A 12,156-nucleotide genomic window follows, 5' to 3' on the forward strand; every position below is an offset into this window, starting at 1 on the left:
TGTGTTATCCCAGATTGTTTGATATTGTACATACGTAGGTGGTAGGTGGTGATTGTTACAATACCGCACTGTTGTTGTTGTTGCTGCATGTCGCACTCGCAATGTCCACAGTTGCAGAGTGCGCTGAGAGAGTTTGACTTCCTTCAGGAGGAGGAGAGAGGGGGAGTGAGACCACTTCCTCACCCCCCTGCACCCCCTACCCAGCCTCCAACTCCTTCTCCGCTTATAGAGTTCCCCCAGGAAGAGGTATCTCCTTGCATGCTGTACAGTGTACAGTACCTTGTAAATAAGTAACTAGGGGTGTGCAGCAAGTTAAACTGTAGCATGATACTTGTAAACTCTTTGACTATGGATCGCTAGACTTTCTATACCTTGTTAAAGTTGTAGGACTAGACATGTGGCCAGTCTTGAACCAACAATTTCGGTACCTATTATCAGCCCAAGACTTTACTACCAGTGGTTGCAAACCCTATGGTTACCTTTGGCTGTTGATAGTGTATACATCCCAGCCCCATGTTACGGTTGTACCCAGTTTCAGGATAAAAATAATATAAATATTGTTCAATTGATCCATCGATAGAGTGTGCTGATGCAAATTAAAGTACTAATCTCTTTCCAATACGCCCATGTTTTAACCAAGTCAAATTGAAAAGACTATTGCATCCTAAGGCTATTGCATCTTTTATTTCACATAAACTATTACAGCAATTAAAATCAAGGGAGAAAATAGAATGTATGACCGTAGCACACTCAGTAATTCTACTAATTCTATTACATTTTTAGGAATGCTTACAGAAATGTTATAATATTTTATTATTTTGTATCGGAACAGGTACTAGGGTTGCTGAATGTTAAACATTATGTATTTGTTGCATTAGTTTAATTTATTATTTTTCTTTCTTATATCTAATTACTGATAAAAAAATCTATTTTTTAAATTTCTTGCTTTGTAACAGATTGTTTATTAACTTGCACACCCCTTGTTATTCTAATGTAGTGTTTTTGTATGAATTACTTTCCACTTACTGTTGTATATAAATGTTTTGACTGATAAGTGATAACACCATTTTAATAATAATTTTACGGGTTAAATTAAATTTACTATACTTCCTTAGTTTTTTCACTGGTATGTTGGAAATAACTAAATGACTTCTGTAACTGTTTTGAAACTGGTGAAAACTTAATATAACTTCCCTACCAAGGTGTATGTTTAATTGATTATTTAATTTTTCTATGGCAATCATCTTAACTAAGAATATTTCTTGTAAATACGCACCTAGTTGGCATCCCCATCTCATTGATTGATGATTGATTGATTTGTAAATCCAACTAATATTTAACCTAAATTATCTTGTCTCCTTAGACTCCATAATATGTAGTTACAAGATTACAAGACAATTTGAATGAAGTTGGAATGAATTGAACTTATAATGGGAAGATCAAAACTATTTTTTTTAGGCAAGTCTCCAAAATGTATCAAAAAGGTCCCTTCTAATATCTCCAAAAATATTTTCCCATCAAATTTAGGTATACAACCTTACTAACATATATACTCTTTTGAACTGACTCTGTATCAATCACCATTTTGAATTAACCGCCTCTATCCGGGCAAACTTAGAGGATGACTTTCCTCCCTGAATTTGAAAAGTAATAGGTTCAATCAGCTTTTGCTTGAAAAAAAAATTTCCGTTCCCACCTTTATCACAGTAATAAAAGATCATTCTTGTACTGATGTAATCGAGTTACTACCCACAAATCCAAAATCACACAAGAAAATAAGGCTAAGGCTGGAGAGTCCAGAAATAGGTTACCGATGAGAGAGTCTTCTGTAATTTATTAAATATTTACCCTTGTTAACTTTGCTCTGTACTTTTCTAAGATCTCATACTCTTTATTTATTGAGGGGTAACCTTCAGATGGAGGAAACTTTAAGATGAATGGGTTTGTGGGTCCATCACAGTTTTTACTGGCTTTGACATACTGTCCCCTTATTTTTAAGAAAATGTACTCAGACTGTTGATGGGCTATGTTGTACGTAATGTTATAGCCTGAGTATCCTCGTCCGCCAGCTAGAGCCCTAGAGTATAGAGACTCAGCGTACGAGTCTCGCAGACATTCTCAGTTCTCTGGTATGACCATGGACAACTTCAGGCTGCTTAGTGTCTTGGGCCGTGGACACTTTGGCAAGGTAAGCTCCATCCCCCATTGACACAAAACTTTCCTTAAACTCACCCGGGTCTACAGGTCCTGAATATCCACAAACCGTTGGGTCCTAAATGTTTCCAATCCACAGAGTGACAATATAACAATGATTTGTATAACTTATTACTGCACTGTAAATGTTCTAATTTTTACTACAATAAGTAATAAATGGTCAGAATCATAAAGTGCTAATGCTGATCTCTTAAGTTCTTTTAATTATGGTAAGTGCATTAATTAAGTAGAATCAATCTCATTAATCTTTTTGGTACTTGAAACAATGTTTTGTGACAAAAGATTGAACTTATCTCACCTAATATGGATTACATTACTTTTCTATAGGCCTATCTTACTATTATTAGAACTTGTACTTTCTAAAGTTCCTTTTATCGTCTAATCTTTTGTTGTCTTGGCTTCGATATAGACCAAAAAAATTACATATGTAAGTTCAGGGTGACCAGAGAACGGGAATTTCGGGAAAACCGGGAACTAACCATTTTAAATATGGATTCAGTACAAGTTTAGAAAGGTTTCACACCCAGCGCCATAATGTATTTGCACAAACGCTCATGAATCATCATGAAACTCCGTTAGGGCATGAAAACACCGACTGCACATTGTGAGCATCGTTTGCAACCCCAGCTAAGTTGAGAACCTCTTCTTTGATCTCAGAAAATTTGGGAACTGCCTCTGTGGGCTTGGCGAAATCGTGAACATCTTCTGAGATCGTGGTGAAATCGTAAACACCTTCTACGATCACGGTGAAATCAAGAACATCTCCAGCGGTCACAACCAAATCAAGGACATCTTCCATGGTCTCGGGAACATTATTGTCTTCCAGGATTGCAACAAATCGGTGGACAACGTGACAAATTTTCAATCTTTGATCGTACATTTTTGCTTTCCGTGATTGTGTAAATATACATTCATCTCAACTCAAACTTGGACCGTTAATCATTTTCAACCGGAACCAATCCCTAGGGTCAACTTTTGGTTTGACTTGACCCAAAAATATTGGGAACCTGTAGACCCTTAGTCAAAAGGTCCTCTGGTTCCAAGGAATCACGGACCGGGAAAACCGGGGAAAATGTGTGATTTTATAAGGAGTTCTGTGATCACCTTGACATTGTTATTTTATTTTATTTGCTTGGTTAAAAATTGCTTATCATCATCTTGATCTTGTGAACAGTATTTTTTTTTATAGTTTGTGAATAGTAGAGTATACAATCATTTTAATTTACGGTACTGTATATAAAAAATGAGGACTGATGAAGTTTGTAACGAATACAGATGTACAACTAACTGATCAGAAATACGTCTCACATTTGCCATCATTATTGCTGTGTAAACATTTTCTACAGCAACATTTATCTGTTTCTAGGTGATCCTATCACAGTACCGCAACACCGGGGAGTATTTCGCCATCAAGGCACTCAAGAAGGGTGACATAATCGCTCGTGACGAGGTGGAGTCTCTGCTGTCAGAGAAGAGAATATTTGAGGTGGCAAACACTATGAGGCATCCCTTCTTGGTCAACTTGTTTGCCTGCTTCCAGACCGAGGTACGCTTGTTGCTCCTCAATTTGTTGAGATTTTAAAGTAAATTCTTGTTGTATACTTTTCAAATCAGATAAATAACATAATAAGGAATGGAAATAAGATACCTTTTCAATCAGATAATACCTGGCCTGGAAATATAGTCAGGACATATATATACTGTTTGGTGCATGTAAATCAACCTATTTGAGCTCAATTTGAAGTAAATCAAAGCTATACCCAAGCTGTCATTTTTTTAAAGAATTTGAATTGTTAGCTTTCTTGATATTTTATCTGCTACCACTGTGGGCGATGGTAAACTAAAATTAAACATGAGCCTTAGGCCACCTTGTTTCCAAACTTAGAGAGCGTAAAATTGAAGAACATGAGCAAACAAGAATAAGAATGATTTATTTCATTGATCTTTTTACAAAGAAATAGGACACGTCATATTAATTGCAAAATAATCATACATACAACTTTACATTTTACACCAAATATTTTGGCTAGGACCGTTTTTTTCACTATTGTAAACATACTTTTTCTACTTTAGTTGGTAATAAAAATAATAATAATCATGGTGTTTTCTAGGGCCACGTATGTTTTGTGATGGAGTATGCGGCCGGTGGTGATCTGATGATGCACATACATGCTGACGTGTTCACGGAGCCTCGTGCTGTGTTCTATGCAGCCTGTGTTGTCTTGGGACTGCAATATCTGCATGAGAGCAAGATCATTTATAGGTACACTAGTTCACTTCGTAACCCATGTTACAAAATTAAGATAGTTGTCTAACTAAACATAAGATTAGCGAAGGTTCTAAAAAGCTAGTTCAATTAGCTTGATTTTACTAAATAAATACAGTTAACACCTTTCAACACATGTTATTGTTATAACAGGGATGATCCTGTCCATTCATTCCCTATTTTTGTTGTTTCAATCATTGTAGACTAGTGAAGTGATAAGATTGAATTGAGGGATTGTTAATTCTTGATACTTTGTAGTTTTGAATTTTATACCCAGTGTAAAACTTCAGCGTCGTAAGTTTTTGATCTTGCAAATCTTTCTCACTAAATGTGAAAATTTTATTTTATAATCAATTTAACCTAAACATCTTTAGGCTAACTGGTTTGGGGCAAAAATAGTAGTAACAATATTATCTCCACAGAGATCTCAAGTTGGACAACCTGCTGCTGGACACCGAGGGGTATGTGAAGATCGCAGACTTTGGACTTTGTAAGGAAGGGATGGGATTTGGAGATCGCACAGGCACATTCTGTGGCACACCCGAGTTCCTGGCACCCGAGGTGCTCACAGAGACATCCTACACCCGAGCCGTGGACTGGTGGGGTCTGGGCGTGCTGATATTTGAGATGCTTGTAGGAGAGGTGAGTTGGCTTCTTGTCTAGTCAGTTGATGTATTTCTACACCTTAATAAAATGTTTCATGTGAATTTTGTTTATCACAAAAGAGGATAAGATGTGTTCTAGATTTGTAGTAAATATTGAAAACTCAGAATTAAGTATTTTTTTTAGGGATAGCAGGCTCACCTAAACAGTGGATTAGTTTCATCATGGCACAAGAAAAGCAACTTCTTTACCAATATACACAATCGTTTGGATTTTACACTGTAACTTTACACAGAATTTTTTTCAAGGTTGTTTTTTGTACAAGGGTTTGTGTAAAAAATAAATACAAAAAACAAATTGGGTAGATGGGTCTTTCTTTCTCACTTAAGTTTTCCTCAAAATTGCCGTCAGTTGCTGTGAAATATTGTAGTATTATTATATTTTAAAGTTTTTGTGTTTCATGTGCCCTGACGAGCCATAAAAAATTCTAGTTTATTTGTTTTAACCTAGACTATTGTCCCTTCAATTTCAAATGTGAATTGATGGAACAATTGTCCAATGTTTAGTAGCTCCACTTCATGCAGCAAGTGTGTTGGTTACAGGATAAATGAAACCTGATGTTTTTTTTAATTTAGGAACACTAGTAACTAACACCATGTTTACTTTTGTTTTCCAGTCACCGTTCCCTGGAGATGATGAGGAGGAAGTATTTGATTCTATAGTCAATGATGAGGTTCGCTACCCAAGATTCCTGTCACTAGAGGCCATTGCTATAATGAGAAGGGTAAGTGCTGTTGCATACATGTAAACACATAGACTACTTTCTTTAATTCTTTGGGATAGGGATGTGTTCGTTCAATATCAGTAAACAATTGCTACTCTAGTGAGTTTGGTGTATGAGGAACCGGTTTGATCTCATCCACAAAGGTTTTAAGGGTTTGAACCGCTTTTCCAAAAAGTGTTTAGTAACCGTTCTTAGCAGAGGTCACTAGCATTAAATCTAAAAATGAAATTAAAAATATATTCAAGTCTTAAAATAGCATTTAATGAGGTAAATAAAGTAAACATTTTCTTCGCAGTCCTTATTATCTTTTAAGAATTATGCAAAACACCTTTGATTTGATGACACTCCTTTATGTTTCACATTGTGTTAGACCTGGTCTGGTTCACGGTTTGCATTATGATTTGCTCACAGCTGCTGCGTAAGAACCCTGAGCGAAGGCTTGGCTCCAGTGAGAGAGATGCAGAGGATGTCAAGAAGCAAGCGTTCTTCCGTAGCATACCCTGGGAAGACTTGCTGCTGCGTCGATTCAAACCTCCCTTCGTGCCAACTGTGGTATGTTGTCGTGTATTTTGCAGCCCTTGGGAGTTTCTGTGTTTAGAAATTTGTTATCTTGAAAAGAGTCTACTGTGTACTTTGGAAAGAAGAGGAATTTTTAGAAAAGAGATAGCGATAAGTTAGTGTACCTGAGTTATGAGTTTGTGAGTTAATTGTGTATGTGTTAACCCTGGACTCTAACTTTCTCTGGTAATTTAGCTAAACTCTTTCCATAAAGCAATACATCACAGTCTTGGCAATTTGGCAACTTGGCATTATTGAAATTATAAGATAAGACACGCAATTCAATGACCTTTTTCTGAATTAAATGGTAAATATTTTTATTTAAAAAAACTTTAGCCTAACTGAAATAAAGCTGTTGGCTTTAGTAAGTAACAAGTAAACATAATTAATTCTATGAGAGCAATAAATTTGTTTCAATATTGTTATAAAACATACTGTGGTAAAATTTTGCAATAATATTTTACACAGAGATGCATCTAGTGACATTTCAACAACAGAAAACAGATTAAAAATAGTTTGCAGCCCTTGAAAAAGAAATTAAGTGTAATGCAAAAGTTTATATCAGTAATAAATCCTCTAAAGTGAAGATAATTTAGTGGAGTTGACAGGGCTTACTTCCTTATATAGGTTTATTAAACTCTAAGAGCAGACCATTGCATTTTTAATACCCGCTTGCCCATCAATCAGTTGTATCTATTCTGCCCAAAACAATGTGAAAGTTCTAAGACTAACATTTTATGTTGGTCACACAGCATGGCGTGGAAGACGTGAGTAACTTTGATGAAGAGTTTACGTCAGAACTGCCTCAGCTGACTCCTCCCAAGGACCCACGACCTCTCACTGACGATGAGCAGACACTCTTCAGAGACTTCACTTACATGGCTGACTGGTGTTGATGTGGAAATTGATTGGGTAAATTGGTAATTCTCATCTTTGGTTCACTAACAATTTGTGTTTCAAAGTTATAAGGATATTAATGTTAGACGCCAGGCAATGAATACAAACCCTTTAAGAAGCGCAATGCCTTTGTTAAAAATTCAGTCTTGGAAAATTTCAATTTCGTACAGTTCACGCGGCAGCCGCTAGGTAAACTATCGCTAGTGCGCGGCCAAGTCAGCTGACTGAGTGAGAGAGAGTGAGACAAAGAATTGGCTTAGAGAGAGAGAGACAGAGACAGAGTACGGACAGAGACACGGCCGCCGCACAAGCGATCCTAGTGGAGGCCGCCCGAAACTAATTTTAGTGGTAAAATTCCAGTCTGACTTTTATTCTCCATAAGCATTTTGCTTCTTAAAGGGATTGTATTCATGCGCCGGGTTATCTACCTAAAGCATTGTGTAGAATCTTTGAGTAGTTTTTACATTTGAGTATGTCAGATTTATCTTTTTTTCTTGGGAAAGCTAAGTTTCTGAATGGGCTGATGATGATTGTGCCTCTGTTGAGGCATAAAGGTACTTACAGAAGTTAAATGTATTAAGAGCAAATATAATTTAAAATATAACAATTATTACAGTATTATGAAATGCAAACTAATTTGTTTACTCTTATTTTTCAGGTGACCTGAGCTCAATTTGAAACCCGGTTTTTGACTATCTTTTTCACGGCAATGAAAGTTTTATATTTATGAGCTGCCTTATACTTGATATATTTACTATTTTACTATTATTGGATAAATCACTGATATATCATAAAACCTGTTGTAGTAAAGTAGGTGCTGTTATGTTTTGATCAAACAATCAAATTTTGTTTAATTCTGTTTACATATAAATATACCTTTGATATTTGTAAGTAAATTAAATTGTTTCAATTCCTATAGTTTAGTTGTATTGTAGTTTTTTATGGAGCAAACACATATCATTGATCTAACATTTTATATCAAATAAAAGTGGTTCAATTGATCCGAAACAGCTATTAATAACATTTTAGAGCATTAAGGGCAAGTTTAGTTCTACTTATTTTTATAAAATTCTCCAGTAATTTTTTAACTCAACATTTTACAATGCATGTAATTTTCTTAAAGTCAATAGACAAGCTCAATATTTTCAGTTAGGTGCTGGTTTTTGGGAACCAGCCAACAAAGAAATTGCACATAAATCCCCTCAACCTCAACCAATTAATGAGGTCTGCATCCCAGCTATTTGGTTATAACAGTTTTTATTGATCGATAGTCGTAATCAAGTTGTACATTTTCAGTTGTAAATATCGTGTAAATACGGTCTATAACACAATACCGAGGCAGCTAGCTGAGTGAGACGTGCCTTTATGAGGGACTGGGTGATTTATAAAGTTGTATATCATTCTTATATTTGATGTAGCTGATCAATTACATCAGTTTTGTATTGAATAGTTTTATATTGATTATCATCACACCCAGTGCAGTGTTGTTAACTTTCCCGTTTGTTCCCAGCATTCTTATTATCCTAAATAAAATCAAAGGTTTAAGTGGTGGCTAGTCATGTCTTGTGTTTATAAGTGAGTTTGACAGGCAAACTTGAGTATTCCGTATAAACTCATTGAAACCTTATTCTAAATCATTGATAAAGAATTGGATTTTACATCTGAAAAATAATAGCAAAACTTATTCAGTCAATGCGAGGCAGATTGTGAGAGAATTTTTTCAAGAATGTTTCTAGCCACCTCTTATGAAACTTGAAAACACACAAGCATACAAGTGATAAAGCATATTTTAACTTTATCATGAGTATTATTTTTATTTATGCATGTTTAAAAACCTTTTTCATATTTTACATGGGTGTTATTTAACAGCTAAGTTTTTCTAATTTACAACAACAAAAAGTTTAAATCAAGTTAAAGAGTGATGCTTTTGAATTTATTTTACAACTGTGCAGAATTTTACAACTTTATTTCAGCTGCTTCTTATCAGAGTGAAGTTTATAAACATAAGATTGTGTATTTTTGTTACTCAATCAAAGATATTTTGCTGATATTCAGGCTACTAGGTGTTAATATATAAAAAATGTCTATATAATTGATATATTAAAGCATTCTACTCAAACTTTTCATCTAAGTTCTAAGATTTTAAACACCTAATCTAGCAATATACTTTGCCTTTTAGATACATTAATGCTTTTCATTAAAATCCAAAATGCATTTTATATATTTATTATTTACCCTAGGAATTATTGACAATAAACACATTGTGAAAAGTGATACGACTGCCATTTTTGGTAGTTGTGCTATGAAACATTGTGGTTTTTATATTCAACAGTTTGCTCAAAGAATTGAAATAATTAAAATCGAGGTTTTTAAAATGATCACACTTATGAATACCTGTACGTGAAAGTAACAAGATTACGAATACCACTATAAGTATTATTATGTATTTTAAACAGTGTTTTATATGAATAGAGGAGATATTTAAATGGATTTTAAAAGATTGTATCAATATAGTATTGCTTATTTTTATAGATCCTATTTTAATGGTTGTTTTATTTGAAATCATTAATTTGTCTCTGAACGACTGATTGAGGCTGCTTTTTTAAGTATTTTCACAAACGATAATGATTCTAAAGCATGTTAATTTATGATAAATCACAGATTTATAGCATTTATGTGCATGTTATTAGATATATAAATATATATTTGGATATTTTATTTTTATTGCAACTGTTACGTTTGAGATTTTGAAGCTTGCAGGTCTGTATAACAAAACCTGACACTTTTTTCGGTTGTTTTTAAAGTTTTGTAAAATGTTCAAGAACTAATTTTATATTAGCTTTAGCTAGTGATGTCTATGCGAACGTTTTGTTTCTATTCTCACTGCTTATTGTGAATATGTATAAATAAATGTAAAAATATTCTAACCTGGTTTTGAAATTGCCTTAGCTAACATTAACTATTAAGATGCTCATTATGACTAGCTTCATAGTCATATAATCAACTTTAAATCAATATTTCTCTAGGTATTTTAAGGTCTTTAAATTTAAACCTGTTTGAGTTAACAATTTTTAACTTTTTATTTGTAAAACATTGATGACCTTTTGCTTTGTAATTTACACTGTATGTTAATATGAATCAACTGTTGTAATAATAAGCAATGTTAAAATTAACTGTCGGCTTGTTTACCTTTCCATAACATAATAAATTATGGTTTAACATACAATCGGAAAGGTGAATGATCATCAATTATTTATAGATGATTATCAATTGTTATGTACTCTACTCTTTAAAAAAAATCATACTTTTTAAGCACATTTTAAACTTAAGCTGGCTTATGGACTGTTTCTAACATGCTTAAAATTTTGTATTATCTTGAAATATACAGTCAGTCCTTGAATATTATAATCAAACTCGTTTAAGGAGGCGTTTTGTTCTCCACATTAAACTAAGAGCGGTTCTATATTTACCGTACCTTTTTTCAATGCATCTCACACACTGTATTGCCTGTCATGTATATACCAAAAGTTATTTGTTATGTCCATGGTCCTAAAAATGCCAGTAAAAGTGCTACTATATCAAACAAATATTGCTAGAAAGAAATATTATTCTACCTTTTTTTTATGAAAGCATATCATTGTAATTGTTATAAAGCAAAAGGTCTCTCTAAATATAACGGTTTTACTCTGGAGAAATGAGGACAAAGTAGTTCTATATTTTACAATTCCACCTTATTTTTCTACCTGCCTGTAATGAATAAAATATCTTACATGGATAATAAATGCATCCAAAATGTTTATTTATAAGTTACTTAACAAGCTCTTATGATTGTGTATTACCTGTTTTTATGATGGTTTTTATTTCAGTGTCCTTTAAAGCACTAAAATCTTCCCAGACTGTAAAATGGATTTGAACTTGAGTGTTAGTTCCTCATTTCTACAGAGCCCACTTCCTATGAATCACACATTGCTCATAACTACCATATGCCAAATTAATACCTAAACAGTTGTATGTGAACTGGTGATATTGACTGCCAGTAGGCAAGATCAAGTTTTGGTCTATTTTAATGTTATTATTACTGTTACATTCACTAGAAATAAATCACATTTTAGTCTATTGTGTGTGTTTTATTTTATCCTTGTTACATACCTTTTTGTTAAGTATTTTGGCTTTTTTGCAATCAATTTAGAATTATTTTAATATTGATGTTATTAAATTGTGATGTTGAATGTTCCATGGTGCAAATTTAATCATCATGGAAGCAAGTTTCTATTTATTTATACTTTGTTAAGTACAAAATGAAATACTCTGAAACTTTGTATTCAGCGTCTCATTTGGTCATGTATGCATATTTATGCAGTACTTCAAAGCTGTGCTTAAGTTTTTGTTTTACAATATAACTAAAAGGATATCTATATCTATAAAAGAGGAACTATGTATGTATATATATGTGTATATACGTTATGGACTCCGAAACCGCTCGACAGATTGTAATGAAACTTTCAGGCATTATTAAGCATCTTTCAAGGATGGTTCGAGTGAAGTTTGGTGCAGATCCGTCAAAAGGGCTCTGCCCCAGAGGGTTTTAAGAGGGCCAATGTCAGACTTTTTGATCTAGAATGTTAACAAATAAATATAACTAGTGTCCCTGTTGCTCGAATTCGAGCAATTGCCAAGTATTAGAGGCGTTATTTTTAAAGGAATAACGGTCATAATTTCTGATGACTTTAAAAGATTCGACCAAAAGATTATGGAAATACTCAAGATTTAACAGAATATATCAATTATTTACCCAGGCTCTCTCGCTTTTTTCAATTGTAATATTTACCATAAC

The 12,156-nt window shown here is 33.8% G+C and overlaps 1 protein-coding gene across 1 annotated transcript in view; it reads left to right on the forward strand.

The window, feature by feature from the left end:
• The window catches only part of LOC129005517 (serine/threonine-protein kinase N-like), a 102,731-nt gene extending 91,310 nt beyond the window's left edge, over positions 1-11,421 (forward strand). The window contains exons 21-29 of the mRNA XM_054434427.1: positions 112-246; positions 2,048-2,188; positions 3,581-3,760; positions 4,326-4,477; positions 4,903-5,122; positions 5,760-5,867; positions 6,279-6,419; positions 7,178-7,337; positions 7,981-11,421. Of these exons, the coding sequence (XP_054290402.1) occupies positions 112-246; positions 2,048-2,188; positions 3,581-3,760; positions 4,326-4,477; positions 4,903-5,122; positions 5,760-5,867; positions 6,279-6,419; positions 7,178-7,321 (1,221 nt within the window). The 3' untranslated portion in view covers positions 7,322-7,337; positions 7,981-11,421. The remainder of the gene's footprint in view (positions 1-111; positions 247-2,047; positions 2,189-3,580; positions 3,761-4,325; positions 4,478-4,902; positions 5,123-5,759; positions 5,868-6,278; positions 6,420-7,177; positions 7,338-7,980) is intronic.
• Positions 11,422-12,156: the final 735 nt, after the last annotated feature.

This window comes from Macrosteles quadrilineatus, unplaced genomic scaffold (genome assembly GCF_028750875.1).
Source record: "Macrosteles quadrilineatus isolate MER2022 unplaced genomic scaffold, UCM_ALF_1.0 Scaffold_22__1_contigs__length_1958994, whole genome shotgun sequence".
Lineage (NCBI taxonomy): Eukaryota > Metazoa > Arthropoda > Insecta > Hemiptera > Cicadellidae > Macrosteles > Macrosteles quadrilineatus.